The sequence below is a fragment of the Hypanus sabinus genome, chromosome 11, assembly GCF_030144855.1.
Source record: "Hypanus sabinus isolate sHypSab1 chromosome 11, sHypSab1.hap1, whole genome shotgun sequence".
Taxonomy (NCBI): Eukaryota; Metazoa; Chordata; class Chondrichthyes; order Myliobatiformes; family Dasyatidae; genus Hypanus; species Hypanus sabinus.
Window position 1 is genome coordinate 3,577,980 of NC_082716.1, and position 15,857 is coordinate 3,593,836.

At 48.3% G+C, this 15,857-nt stretch overlaps 1 protein-coding gene across 2 annotated transcripts in view; it reads right to left on the minus strand.

Moving 5' to 3' along the window:
- LOC132401661 (uncharacterized) overlaps window positions 1-15,857 on the minus strand; it is a 55,884-nt gene that overhangs the window by 36,158 nt on the left and 3,869 nt on the right. The window contains exon 1 of one of the 2 annotated variants that reach the window (XM_059983703.1): window positions 12,840-14,606. The exons of the other annotated variant lie outside the window; for it this stretch is intronic. Coding sequence (XP_059839686.1) covers window positions 12,840-13,450 — 611 coding nt within the window. The 5' untranslated portion in view covers window positions 13,451-14,606. Of the gene's footprint in view, window positions 1-12,839; window positions 14,607-15,857 lie in introns of those variants that run through there. 2 annotated transcript variants of the gene reach the window in all.

Consider the following 15,857-nt stretch of genomic DNA (forward strand, 5'->3'; position numbering starts at 1 on the left):
CTTTTCTAACCGCCATTAAGGGCATGTATACAGAAAGATACCTGAAAAGGGTAGGATCCCAGCCACTCTGCTGATGGACTGTTTGTCCCACTCCCATCAGGGAGGAGGTTACATAACATCTATGCCAGGACCACCAGACTCAAAAGCAGTTACCTTCCCCAAAGAGTAAGACTGATCAACACCTCCACCCCCCCTCGCCCAACCACCACTACTTCATCATTTCCTGTGCCGAGCAGCACTATATGGACATACAATCAATCTATGCGTATAAGCTATCTTACATATTTATATTTTTTGGGTTTTTTTTTTGTTATTGTGCTCTTTTTCTTATTGTGTTGTTTGCCCTGCTTCAGATCTGGAGTAACAATTAGTTTGTTCTCCTTTACACTTGTGTACTGGGAATGACATTAAACAGATTTGCATCTTGAATGCAGTTTGTCTGATGCTGTGTGCCAGTGCGGCTGCTACAAGCATGTTTTTCATTTGAATTTGACCTTGAGGTGACAGTGACAGTTACTGCTCTCTTATCAAAGAACCTGGTAAAATGGTAGTTAACGGGCATTGGGAGGAATCTTTGAAGTATAAGTATTAGGAGGTGTAAACCATCTGCCCTTTCCTCTAATCATCATGAAAATCAGTTTTATCGTCACTGACTTATACAGTATGACATGAAATTTGTTGTTTTAAGGTAGCAGTACAATGCAGGGACATAAACATTACTATAAATAACAAAATAAAAATTGCAAAAACAAAGAATAGGGAGGTTGTGTTCATGGACCATTCAGAAACCATATGGTTCCTAAACATTGAGTGTTTTAACATTAGCTTCAGGCCCCTGAACGTTCATTCAGACAAAGCCCCACATAAGGTTGAAGCACTTGGGGATGATGTACTGATATGGATGAAGAAATAGAGAGAAAAAAATAAAAGATTATTTTCACTTGGACTGTGAAACATACAATTGCTTGCATCAGGGATGTGTTGGGGGGAACCAGCAACAGTCGCCAACATAGCATGCCCACAACTCACTAACCCTAACTGGTACGTCTTTGGACTGTGGGAGGACAGCAGAGTACCCAGAGGAAACCCATGGTCATGTGGAGAATGTGCAAACTCCTTACAGACAACAGTAGGAATTGAACTCTGATTGTACAGCGGGCACTGTAAAGCTGTATGCTACTGCATTCCCCAGTTATTAGTTATCAGACAGAAAGCAAAGAATTGAGAATAAAAGGATCGTTACAGATTGTTGAGCTTTGACCAGTTAGGTACAGCAGAGATCAGTGTTGCAATCTACCCTTTCCCTCTCATGTGGCCCTGATGAAAGACCTCAGCTCAAAACAGCAGCTCTCTATTCCTTTCTATAGTTACTAGCAGGCAATAGGACACACCAGATGAGGGGGAAGATGGCTGGGTGGTAATGGGAGGTAAAGTGAGAAGCCTGCAGGTGATAGGCGAGACCAGGTGAGGGGCGAAGTAAAAGGCTGGCAGCTGACAGGTGAATGAAGTAAAGGGTTGAAGAAGGAATCTGATCAGAGAGGAGTATGGAACATGGGAGAAAGGGAAGGATAATGACCAGAGGGAGATGAGAAGAGGTGAGAGGGGAACCAGAATGAGGAATGGAAAAAGAGAAATGGCAGAGGGGGAGAAATTACCATATGTACTATTGAACGGTTCCTCAATACAATTACTTGGACTCTTGACCTCACAATCTACCTTGTTATGATCTCGCACTGCACTTTCTCTAACTGTAACACTTTATTCTGCTGTTATTGTTTTACCTTGTTCTACCTCAATGCATCTGATCTGTATAAACAGTATATCTCAATAAATAAATCTCAGTACATGTGATAATAATAAACCAATTCAAAGAACAAAGAACAATACGGCACAATACAGGCCATTTGGCCCACAATATTGTGCCGACCCTTAAACCCTGGTCCCCATATAACCCTCCACCTTAAATTCCTCCATGTACTTGTCTCGTAGTCTCTTAAATTTCACTAGTGTATCTGCCTCCACCACTGACTCAGGCAGTGCATTCCACACACCATCCACTCTGAGTAATAAACCTTCCTCTAATATCCCCCTTGAACTTTCCTCCCCTTACCTCAAAGCCATGTCCTCTTGTATTGAGCAGTGGTGCCCTGGGGAAGAGGCGCTGGCTGTCCACTCTATCTATTCCTCTTAATATCTTGTATACCTCCATCATGTCTCTTCTCATCCTCCTCTCCAGAGAGTAAAGCCCTAGCTCCCTTAATCTCTGATCATAACACATACTCTCTAAACCAGGCAGCATCCTGGTAAATCTCCTCTGTATCCTTTCCAATGTTTCCACATCCTTCCTACAGTGAGGCGTCCAGAACTGGACTTAGTACTCCAAGTGTGGCCTAACCAGAGTTTTATACAGCTGCATCATTACCCTGCGACTCTCAAACTATATCCCTCGACTTATGAAAGCTAACACCCCATAAGCTTTCTGAGGCAACTTTCAAGGATAACATACCCTCAGATTCCTTTGCTCCTCCACACTTCCAAGTATCCTGCCTTTTATTTTGTACTCTGCCTTGGAGTTTGTCCTTCCAAAGTGTACCACCTCACACTTCTCCGGGTTGAACTCCATCTGCCACTTCTCAGCCCACTTCTGCATCCTATCAATGTCTCTCTGCAATCTTTGACAATCCTCTACACTATCTACAACACCACCAATCTTTGTGTCTTCTGCAAACTTGCCAACCCACCCTTCTACCCCCTCATCCAGGTCATTAATAAAAATCACAAAAAGTAGAGGTCCCAGAACCGATCCTTGTGGGACACCACTAGTCACAACCCTCCAATCCAAATGTACTCCCTCCACCATGACCCTCTGCTTTCTGCAGGCAAGCCAATTCTGAATCCACCTGGCCAAACTTCCCTGGATCCCATGCCTTCTGACTTTCTGAATAAGCCTACCACGTGGAACCTTGTCAAACGCCTTACTAAAATCCATGTAGATCATATCCACTGCACTATCCTCATCTATATGCCTGGTCACCTCCTCAAAGAACTCAATCAGGCTTGTTAGATATGACCTGCCCTTCACAAAACCATGCTGACTGGCCCTAACCATTCCAAATGCTGGTTAGATGATTATATGTGCTAAGCTCACACTGTTTTTCTTTACTTTACTTTATTGTCACCAAACAATTGATACTAGAGTGTACAATCATCACAGTGATATTTGTTTCTGCGCTTCACACTCCCTGAAGTACAAATCAAAGTAAATATAATTAAAATTTAAATTATTAATCATAATTAGAAAATAGAAAAGGGAAAGTAAGGTAGTGCAAGTCAGGTCCAGATATTTGGAAGGTACAACCCAGATCCGGGTCAGGATTTGTTCAGCAGTCTTATCACAGTTGGAAAGAAGCTGCTCCCAAATCTGGCCTTACGAATCTTCATGCTCCTGAACCTTCTCCCGGAGGGAAGAGGGACAAAAAGTGTGTTGGCTGGGTGGGTCTTGTCCTTGATTATCCTGGCAGCACTGCTCCGACAGCGTGTGGTGTAAAGTGAGTCCAAGGATGGAAGACTGGTTTGTGTGATGTGCTGGGCTATGTTCACGATCTTCTGCAGCTTCTTCCAGTCTTGGACAGGACAACTTCCATACCAGGTTGTGATGAACCCTAGAAGAATGTTTTCTACGGTGCACCTATAAAAATTAGTGGTGGTTTTAGGGGACAGGCCAAATTTCTTCAGCCTTCTCAGGAAGTAAAGGCTCTGGTGGGCCTTCTTGGCACTGGACTCTGCTTGGTTAGACAAAGTCAGGTCATTTGTGATATTCACCCCGAGGAATTAAAGCTCTTGACCTGTTCCACCTGCGCATCACCGATGTAGATGGGGTTGTGCTATCCGCTATTCCTTCTGAAGTCAACAACCAATTACTTCGTCTTGCTGACATTGAGGAATAGGTTATTGTCTTCGCACCATGCCACCAGGTTCTTAATTTCCTCTCTGTACTCATCATTATCCATGATTGATTGGTGGCATCCATCAGTCTTGAGAGACCATGGATCTGCGCCTGGAGTTTCCAGGGCACAGGCCTGGGCAGGGTTGTATGGGAGACCGGCAGTTGCCCAAACTGCAGGCCTTCCCCTCTCCACGCCACCGATGTTGTCCTAGGGAAGGGCACTAGGACCCATGCAGCTTGGCACCGGTGATGTCACAGAGCAATGCGTTGTTAAGTGCCTTGCTCAAGGACACAAACACAATGCCTCAGCTGAGGCTCGAACCAATGACCTTCAGGTTACTAGTCTGATGCCTTGCCCACTAGGCCACATGCCAACACATGATACAGCCTACAATTGTGGTGTCATCAGCAAACTTATATATTGAGTTTGATGGAAACTTGGCTACACAATCATGGGTGTACAGTGAGTACAGCAGGGGGCTCAGTACATGGCCTTGTGGGGCCCTTACACTTCCTCCCTCACCACCATTCAGGGCCCCAGACAGTCCTTCCAGATGAGGCAACACTTCACCTGTGAGTCGGCTGGTGTGGTATACTGTGTCTGGTGCTCCCGGTGTGGCCTTTTATATATTAGTGAGACCCAACGCAGATTGGGAGACCGTTTCGCTGAACACCTATGCTCGGTCCGCCAGAGAAAGCAGGATCTCCCAGTGGCCACACATTTTAATTCCACGTCCCCTTCCCATTCTGATATGTCTATCCATGGCCTCTTCTACTGTCAAAATGAATCAAAACTCAGGTTGGAGGAACAACACCTTATATACCGGCTGGGTAGCCTCCAACCTGATGGCATGAACATTGATTTCTCTAATTTCGGTTAATGCCCCTCCTCCCCTTCTTACCCCATCCCTGCACACGTTTTATTTTCTCTCTGCCCATCACTCTGCCTGTTCTCCATCTCCCTCTGGTGCTTCCCCCCCCCTTTCTTTCTCCTGAGGCCTCCTGTCCCATGATCCTTTCCCTTCTCCAGCTCTGTATCACTTTCGCCAATCACCTTTCCAGCTCTTAGCTTCATCCCACCCCCTCCGGTCTTCTCCTATCATTTCGCATTCCCCCCCCCCCCCCCCCCACTACTTTCAAATCTCTTAGTATCTCTCCTTTCAGTTAGTCCTGACGAAGGGTCTCGGCCTGAAACGTCGACTGTGCTTCTCCTTATAGATGCTGCCTGGCCTGCTGTGTTCCACCAGCATTTTGTGTGTGTTCTTTCTTAAGTGTTCTCTTGTACTCCATAAGTACCTCATTCATTCCTACTTGCCTATATCTGCTATGCATCTTCTATTTTTCTTTAAGCAGGGCCTCAATGTCTCTTGCAAACCAAAATTCCCTCAAAACTGGCGCTGTGTGTGTGTGGAGTTGGCATGTTCTCCCTGTGACTGTGTGGGTTTCTCCTGGATGCTCTGGTTCCCTCCCACACCCATAAGATTGAGATCACTGGGCGCAAAGAAAAGGCTAGGAATATCAATAACTGTAGCACTTATCCATTTACAAGGATAAGTGCTGGGAGGGAGATCAGTGGGAAGGGATGGGGGGGAGGAGTGGACAAGGGAGTCGTGTAGGGAACGATCCCTGCGGAAAGCAGAAAGATGGGGGGAGGGAAAGATGTGCTGGGTAGTGGGATCCCGTTGGAGGTGGCAAAAGTTACAGAGAATTATACGTTGGACCAGGAGGCTGGTGGGGTGGTAGGTGAGGACAAAGGGAGCTCTAAACCAAGTGGGGTGGCGGGCGGATGGGGTGAGGGCAGATGTGTGGGAAATGGGAGAGATGCATTTGAGAGCAGAGTTGATGGTGGAAGAAGGGAAGCCCCTTTGTTTAAAAAAGGAAGATATCTCCTTCATCCTGGAATGAAAAGCCTCATCCTGAGAGCAGATGCGGCGGAGTTGGAGGAATTGTGAGAAGGGGATAGCATTTTTGCAAGAGACAGGGTGGGAAGAGGAATCAGGACTAAAAGAAGGAATGAGATTGCCTTAACAGATGAGGTGAAAGCAAATCCTAAGGGATTCTACAGATAAGTTAAGAGCAAAAGTATTGCAAGGGACAAATCTGGAGATCTTAAATGAAATGCATGGAGATCTTAAGTGAAATTTTTGCATCTGTATTTACTCAGGAGATGGGCTCAGAGTCTATAGAAGTGCGGCAAAGTGGCATCAACTTCATGGACTCTACACAGTTCACAGAGGAGGAAATGTTTGCTGTCATGAGGCAAATTAGGGTGGATAAGTCTCCACAGGTGTTCCCTGCGTGAGGCAAGTGCAGAAATTGCTGGGACCCTAGCAGAGATATTTAAATCATCCTTAGCAACAGCAGAAGGATTGGAGGATTGAAGGATAGACAATAATGTTCTGCTGTTTAAGAAAGGCTCTAAAAGTAAATTATGAAAATATAGATTAGTGAGCCTGACCAGTGTAAAATGTATTGGAAGGTAGTATAAGGGTCTAGATTTTGAGCATTTGGAAAGACATGATTAGGGATAGACAGCATGTCTTCATGTGTGGTCGGTGGAGTCTAACTAATCTTATAGAGTTTTCAGGGAAGTTACCAGGAAAGTTTATGAAGACAAAGCAGTAGATGTTGTCTACATAGACTTTAGCAAGGTATTTAACAAGGTTCCATATAGGAGGTTGGTAAAGAAGGTTCAGTCACTCAGCATTCAGGATGAGGAATTAAACTGGATTAGACATTCTCAGCAGATCTCTGAGGATCTAACCTGGTCCCAACATATTGATGCAGTTGTAAAGAAGGCAAGACAGCAGCTATACTTCATTAGGAGTTTGAAGAGATTTGGTATGTCAACAAATACACTCAAAAATTTCTATAGATGTACCGTAGAGAGCATTCTGACAGGCTGCATCACTGTTTAGTATGGGGGGGGGGGAGGGGTGGGAGTACTGCACAGGACCAAAAGAAATAGCAGAGGATTGTAAATTTAGTTGGCTCTATCTTGGGTACTAGCCTACAAAGTACCCAGGACATCTTCAAAGGACCTCCAGCACCCAGGGCATGCCCTTTTCTCTCTGTTGCCATTGGGTAGTAGGTACAGAAGGCTGAAGGCATACACTCAGCAATTCAGGACAGCTTTTTCCCCTCTGCCATCTGATTCCTAAATGGACATTGAACCCTTGGACACTAACTCACTTTTTTAATATACAGTATAGTATTTCTGTTTTTTACACAATTTTTAATCTGTTCAATATACATATACTGTAATTATTTTTGTTATTTATTTATTACAATCTCATTATCTTATTTTGTTTTTTTCTTCTATATTATGTATTGGCATTGTATTACTGCTAAGTTAATAAATGTTACATCACATGCCGGTGATAATAAACCTGATTCTGATTCTGACATTGGCTTTGAGGGAGAATCAGAGTGGTAATAGATGGCTGCTTCCCTCACTGGAGGCCTGTGATTAGTGGTGTGCCGCAGGGATCAGTGCTGGGTCCTTTGTTGTTTGTCATCTAGATCAATGATCTGGAAGATAATGTGGTTAACTGGATCAACAAATTTGCAGATGACAGTAGTGGACAGTAAGGAAAATGATCACAGCTTGCAGTGGGATCTGGACCAGCTGGAAAAATGGGCTGAAAAATGGCAGATGGAATTTAATGCAGACAAGGTGTTATCATTCAGTAGGACAAACCTGGGTGGGTCTTCCACAGTGAATGATGGGGCACTGCAGAGTGCTGGAGAACAAAAGGATCTGGGAATACAGGTCCATAATTCATTGAAAGTGGCATCACAGGGAGATAGAGTAATCAAAAACACTTTTGGCACAATGGCCTTCATTAATTGAAGTACTGAATACAGAAGATGGGGTGTTACGTTGAACTGTATAAGATGTTGATGAGGCCTAATTTAGAGCCACTTACCTACAAAAAAAATGTAAATAAAATTGAAGCAGTGCATAGAAAATTTACAAGGATGTTGCTAGGTCTGGAGGATTTGAGTTATAGGATTAGGACTGTACTACTGAGAAGGTGGAAGACTTAGAGGAGATTTGATAGAAGTATACAAAATTATGAGGGGTATAGATAGGATAATTACAAGCAGGATTTTTCCACTGAGTTTGAGGGGGACTTCAATTGGAGTCATGGGTTAAGGTGAAAAGTTAAAGGGGAACATGAAGAGGAAACTCCTTCACTCAGAGGGTGGTGAGAGTGTGGAATGAGCTGCTAACACAACTGGTGCATGCAAGCTCAATTTTAATATTTAAGAGAAGTTTGGATAGATACATGGATAGTAGGGGAAAAGAGAGTATGGTCTGAGTTGGGTCAATGGGACTAGGCTGTTTAAATGGCTCAGCACTGACTAGATGGATCAGAGGACCTGTTACTACGCTGTACTTTCCTACGAATCTATGTCTCTAGGTTGGGAGGTTGATTGGCCACTCTGACTGTGTAGTTGCGTGGTGGAATCTGGGAGGAGCTTAAGGAAATATGGAAAGAATAAGGAAAATGCTGATGTAGATGAGTGCTTGTTCATTGGCATGAACTGGTGATGCGAAGGGCATAGTTTCTGTAATTGACACAGATATTTAGAAACTGGATTTCACTCTTTTGCTGTGCTAAATGTGCTGTTATGGGAGCTTGTGTCTAATATGAACCCTTACATAAATGAGTGAAATAAGGCCAAAAACTGGGTGGCACAATATCTGTTCCAGTGCCAGTGACCCAGGTTCAATTCCTGCCATTGTCTGTCAGGAGCTTGCACGTTCTCCCTGTGACCATGCGGGTTTCCTCCAGGTGCTTCAGTTTCCTCCAGGTGCTTCAGTTTCCTCCCACATTTCAAAGACTTAACAGTTATTTGGTCATTGACCCGTAAATTGACTCGTGTTCAGGTGAAGGTTAAATCAGTGGGTTACTGGGTGGTGTGGCTCTTTGGAGCAGAAGGGCCTGTTCCACACTGCATCTCTAAATAAATAAAACAGTAACAGTAAAAACAAGCCCCCTTTTCTCCCTCCCAAGCACCCGTGCATAGACACAGACAGGCATCCAACCCCAGGACAGGCCGTAGAATAACTGTGCTTCTTCCTATAGATGCTGCCTAGCCTGCTGAGTTCCACCAACATTTTGTGTGTGTGTGTGTTTTTTTAAAACAAATTATGCTTTATTCAAAAATAAAATTATGTACAATAAACCATTCAATGACTCACAATCATTTACAACTGTTTCCATTACTGTCTTTACATTTCCACACCTTTGCTACCCACGTGGCACTCTGTTATTCCATATTTACATTCCCTTGTTGAGGGGTATACATCCCACCCCCCTACCCCTCAACTCCTGTGGGAGAACCCTAGACTGTGGTCCTTCCCCACTGGGCCCTTGCGTTGGCTGCACCAAGTTTGAGTGTGTTCCTCAGCATGTACTCCTGCAGCTGAGAAAGTGCCAGTCGGCAGCATTCCCCCACGGACATCTCCGTGTGCTGGTAGATCATCAAGTTTCAGGCCGACCAAAGAGCGTCTTTCACCTAGTTAATGATCTGCCAGCCGCATCGGATGCTGGTCTCCGTGTGCGTCCCCGGGAACAGCCCGTAGATCACAGAGTCCTCTGTTACGTAGCTGCTGGGGATGAACCTTGACACTGTCCCTTCCATCCTCCTCCACACCTTCTCCGCAAACCCACAGTGTGCAAAGAGGTGGGTCACCGACTCCTCCTCACTGCAGTCCTCCCGTGGGCAGAGGGGTGTGGAGATGACGTTCCAGGTGTACAGGAGGGATCGGACTGGGAGGGCCCCTCTCACCGCCAGCCAGGCGAGGTCTTGGTGCCTGTTGGTGGGGTCTGGCGATGGGGCATTTTGCCAGATGAACTGGACGGTCTGGAACCACCCCACTGTGTCCATCACGTCCTTCTCCTGCAGTGCCTGCAGGACCTTATGTGCTGACCACTGCCTGATGGCCCTGTGGTCAAAGGTGTTGATCTGAAAGAACTTCTCTACGAAGGACAGGTATGACAGCAACGACCAGCTGACGGGTGTTGCGTGGGAAAGAGGCCAGACCCATCCTTCGTAGCCAGGGCAACAGGTAGAACCTGGGCACATAGTGGTACTTGGTGCCCACATACCTGGGTTCCACAAACCTGATGCAGCCACACACGAAGTTGGCCACCAGAGTGAGGGCAACATTGGGAACGTTTTTGTCCCTGTTGTCCAGGGACTTGTTAATGGTGGTCCACCTGACCCGCTCCATCTTGGATCTCCAGACGAATCTGAAAATGGCTCGGGTGATTTCCGAGCTGAAGGAATGGGGGACTGGCCACACCTGCGCCAAGTACAGCAGCCCTGAGAGCACCTCACACCTGATGACCAGGTTCTTGCCCGCTATCGATAGGGAACGCCCTCCCCACAGTCCCAGTTTCTTTTTGATCTTGGCAGTCCGCTCCTGCCAGTTCTTGCTGCACGCCTCAGCCCCTCCAAACCAGATCCCCAACACCTTCACATGATCAGACCTGATGAAGAAGGGGACGCTGGATCGGTTGGGCCAGTTGCCGAAGAGCAGGCTTCGCTCTTCGTGCGGTTGACCCTGGTCCCCGACGCCTGCTTGAATTGTTTGCAGATGCTGATCAGCCTGCGAACTGACCTCAGATCAGAGCAGAAGACGGTGACATTGTCCATGTACGGGGAGGTTTTGACCTTGGTCCCTCCACTGCCTGGCAGCATCACCCCTCTTATGCCCTCATCCCTCCTGATGGCTTCGGCAAAGGGTTCAATGCAGCACATGAACAAGACAGGGGAGAGAGGGCAGCCCTGCCTGACTCCAGACCTGATGGGGAAGCTGTCTGTTTCCCACCCTTTGACCTGGACTGCACTACAGATGTCCTTGCAGAGCAGTTTGATCTGATTCCGGATTCCCTCCCTAAATCCCATTTTGGAGAGTACATCCGTCATGTACGTGTGCGATATCCTGTCAAAGGCTTTCTCCTGGTCCAAGCTGACCAGGCAGGCGTTCACCCCCCTGTCTTGCACGTAGGCGATGGTGTCCCTCAGCAGCGCGAGGCTGTCTGAGATCTTCCTGCCCGGTACAGCACAGGTTTGGTCTAGGTGGATCCCCTGCTCCAGTGTAGACTTGACCCTGTTGGCGATAGCCTTGGACAGGATCTTGTAGTCCACATTCAGGAGTGAGATGGGCCTCCAATTTCTAATGTCTTCCCTCTCCCCCTTCTGCTTGTAGATGAGGGTGATGCTGCCCTTTCTCATGGATTCTGACATGCTGCCTGCCAGCAGCGTAGCGTTGTACACTTCCAGCAGGTCGGGGCCCATCCGGCTCCACAGAGCCGAGTACAACTCGACCGGTAAGCCATCGCTTCCGGGAGTCTTACCCGACTCAAAGGAACGGACGGAGCCAGTCAGCTCGTCCAGGGTCAGTGGCTGCTCCAGACTCTCCCGCCTGCTGTCGTCTAAGACCTGCGTGATAGACGACAGGAAATTGTGGGAGGCTGTGGAGTCTGTGGCCTTTTCTCCATACAGACTAGCATAGAAGGACCTGCAGATCCTCAGTATGTCTGTCTGCGAGGACTTGAATGAGCCGTCCTCTTCAGTAAGGTTGTGGATCACAGAGTTCCTTCTGTGCATCTTTTGGAAGAAGAATCGTGAGCACGTCTTGTCTTGCTCCACGGTTTGGACCCTTGAACGGAAGATAGTCTTGGAGGATTCGGTGGCAAAGTGCTGGGCTTGCCAGCCCTTCACCTCCCGCAGCTTCTCCCTGACATCCACCCCCCTCGACTGCAGAAGGAGGAGTTGCTGCAACTCTGTCTGGAGTTTACGCAGTTCCCTCTGCCCCTGCCTTGTTCTCTGGATGCCCTTGCGGATGAAGAACGGCTTGATGTTCTCCTCGGTGGCTTCCCACCAGTGAACCAGGGAATCAAAGAAGGCTTTCAAGGTTCTCCAACCTGTGTACTCCTTCTCTAGTTCCTCGATGTTCTCCGGGGTCAGCAGCTTAACATTCAGCTTCCACGTCCCCCTACCTGCCTTCCGGTCCTCCCGTAGGTGACAGGTGGTCAGTGGTCAGAGAAGAACACCGGAGTGACGTCGGTGGATCTGACCGTGAGGGATTCTAATAAGATGAAGAAGTCGATCCGGGAACGGGCTGAGCCGTCCGATCATGTCCAGGTGGCTCGCAGAAGGCAGTGGTCAGAGAAGAACACTGGAGTGACGTCGGTGGATCTGACCGTGAGGGGCTCTGACAGGAAGAGGAAGTCAATCTGGGAATGGGCTGAGCCGTCCGATCGTGTCCAGGTGGCTCGCAGCTGCGCTCCACCTGTGGGGGCACCAAAGGCATCGTGCAGCTTGGCTATCTTTACCGTTTCCGTCAGGAGTCTGGAGGTACTGTCCAGCCTGCCGTCGGCGCTGCCGGATTGTCCAGCTGCATCAATGGTGCAGTTGAAGTCTCCGGCCAGAACGAGCAGCCGGGACGTCACCAGCAGTGGACGGTCCGCCGTTCGCTCCGCACGGGAGAGGCGTACACGTTGATCAGCCAGAGTGGAGTTCCTCGTTATTTGATGTCTGCTACCAGGAGGCGCCCCGCAACCACCTCTTTGACTTGGGTGATTGAGAAGTTGCCTCCCCGTCGCAGAATCCCCAGGCTGGAAGCGCGACAGTCGCTGCCCCCTGATCACACCGACAAACCCCGGGTCCACCAACGCGACCACCTCCGGTAATTGCGGAGGTGTGGCAGTCCACAGTCCTAGAGGAAGGTCACGTCGGCCTTTACCGTGTCCAAGTACTAGAGTGTGCTGACGCATCGCTCAGTACTCTTCAAACTGTGCATGTTAATGGTTGCCAGTTTAATGTCCGCCATCATTTAAAGTCCTTTATTTGAACTGCACTCCGTCCTTACCTTCGCAGTCCTTTGTGAAGTCCTTCACCTTCTGTGGGCTCAGGAACTGCGGTCATCCTCCCCTGGGTGTGGCAGTTCTGGTTCTTTGCCTGGGGGCTTGCTGTCTCCCAGGCCTGCTGCCCCTTCAGGCTGCAGAGTGCCAGACATGGCTCCGCTCCCGGGTTCCCTGAACTGGAGGTCTCTGCCACTCTCCGCCTCCTGTGCTTGTGCTTGGGGGGGGTGGCCAGCAGACTTTCTCCACTCTCTCTCCTCTCCGCTGGCTTTGTCCGCCGCTTCCTCTGCCAGGACTGCTGCTGGCCTCCCCCAACTCCTTCTTCCTCCGAAGTGGACAGGTTACTGGATGCTGTGTGGTCCCTTGCCCTCTCTTTCTGTGCTCCCTCTGCTCTGCTCTCTGTCGTTTGGCTGCAGCTTTCTGGGCCTTCTTTCGTTTGCCCACAACACTCCAGCCTTCCTCCCCTTTGGCTCTCCCCTCCTACATGGACTCCTCCTCCATTTCCTGTGGCGGGTCCTGGAGGGTCTGCGAGGGGGTGCTGCCTCTGCAGGGGTGGTGGGTACGTCTGAACCTGCCGGGGCCCTTTCAGTGCAAGCACCTCACTTGGTCGCCTGTGCATAGGTGTCAGCACATCTCGGACAAGCCCTGTACAGGTGGTTGGTGTCTCCGCAGAGATTGTAGGACTTGGCCTACGTGCAGTCCCTGGTGAGGTGGCCCTCCACCTTACAGTTCCTGCGGATTACAGCCCTGTACTGAGCTGCAATGTGCCCCGCCTTGCTGCAGTTGCGACACACCCTGGTTTGCCCGGTGTAGGCCATGTAGCCTCAGTTCCTTCCGATGGCGAAGACCAAGGGGGGGGTGGATGACGCTGCCGTTAGAGTCCACCTTCAGCTTCACCTTGACCTGCCGCTTGCTGGTCCAGAACCCCAGGCTGTCCTTCACGTCCATACTAGTTCTTACGCTCTCCACATACCGATCGAGGAATGTAAGGACGTCAACCACTGGCACGTACGGGTTGAACATCTGCGGGTTGACAGTCTGATCCTGCTGAGCGGCAGCAAAGAGGGGCTGTGCTTGTAGCAGCAACAGCGGCGCCTCTCCCCCCCCTTCTCCTGGAATCGCTGGAGCAGTTTCTGCCACCTTGCGGGTTGCCGGAAGGTGATGTCGAAGAACCCAGCAAAGTCCTGGACGCAGTAGACGTTGTTGATTGTGAATCCACAGCAGTCCACCAAGACCTTCCGGATGAAGGTCTCACTTGTGAAGCCGTTGCCCTCGTTCTGCGTCGTACTGTCAGCCGGACAATGTTCTTGATGCCCAGGCCTCGGGCCGATGCGCTGTTGTCCTCAGCCATCCTCTTCACTGTTGTCTTCGTCGTTGGAAAGGGGTGTTAGATTGGGAGCCTGTCAGTGCATCCACCCCTGCGTCAGCGCAAAACCTTCTCTGCCTTCCGATCATCGTGTGTCCCAAAGGAAACTACACTTGATCTTAGCCAAACGGCTGAGAAGCGATGTGTTGCTTGAATTTCCAGCATTTGCAGATTTCCTTGTGTTTGCATAGAATAACACCAAGCAACTTGCTAGTATAGTGGTTAGTATAACACTTTACAGGGCCAGTGGCCTAGGCTCAATTCTCTCTGTTGTATGTAAGGAATTTCTACATTTTCCCCATGACTGCATGTGTTTCCTCTGAATGCTCCCGTTTCCTACAACATTCCAAAGACATGTAGGTTAGTATTATCCAATCACAAACAAGAGAAAATCTGCAGATGCTGGAAATCCGAGCAACACACACAAAATGCTGGAAGAACTCAGCAGTTCAGTCATCTGTAGAAAAGAGAACAGTTGACATTTCAGGCTGAAACCCTTCGGCAGGGTTAGTAGGTTAGTTGCTCACAAGGGTGTAATAGGCTGGTGTGGCTCATACACCTGGGAGGGCCTATCATCATGCTGTATCTCTAAACAAACTTAAAAATAAATAAAATGTCTATCACTAAGCTCTCCCAGCTTGTGTATTATTATCTTTAGAAGTAATTATCTACTTCGGAATTCCCCTGAAGATAGGAAGTCAGCCAGCCTCCGCTAAAATAATTAAACAGGAAATGCTGGAATTAAAACCAGAACTTGTGATATGCACCAACTGCTCATATGACTATTCACCAACTGCTTCCATGGATCATGTGACTCTGATGGGGGGTGATGGGGGGGGGGGGGTGCTATACCTTGACCAAGGATGAACTGCAAACTAGTAGATCAAAGGAGCGCCTTACACCTTCTTTGGTAGAGATGCACCTTAGTTCCCTTTCTTAAATAATGATATACCTCCAGTCTTAGAAATATAGAAACATAGAAAACCTACAGCACAATACAGGCCTATCGACCCACAAAGTTATGCTGAACATGTCCCTACCCTAGAAATTACTAGGCTTACCTACAGTCCTCTATTTTTCTAAGCTCCATGTACCTATCTAAATGTTCCTTAAAAGACCCTATCGTATCCACCTCCACCACTGTTGCTGGCAGCCCATTCCACGCACTCACCACTCTCTGAGTAAAAAATTTACCCCTGACACCTCCTCTGTACCTACTCCCCAGCACCTTAAACCTACGTCCTCTTGTGGCAGCCATTTCAGCCCTAGGACAAAGCCTCTGACTATCCATACAATCAATGCCTCTCATCATCTTATACACATCTAGCAGGTCACCTCTCATCCTCCGTCGCTTCAAGGAGAAAAGGCTGAGTTCACTCAACCTATTCTCATAAGGCATGCTCCCCAATCCAGGCAACATCCTTGTAAATCTTCTCTGCACCCTTTCTATGGCTTTCACATCCTTCCTGTAGTGAGGCGACCAGAACTGAGCACAGTACTCCAAGCGGGGGCTGACCAGGGTCCTATACAGCTGCAACATTACCTCTCGGCTCCTAAATTCAATTCCATAATTGATGAAGGCCAATACACTGTACGTCTTCTTAACCACAGGGTCAACCTGCACTGCTGCTTTGAGTGTCCTAGGACTTGGACCCCAAGA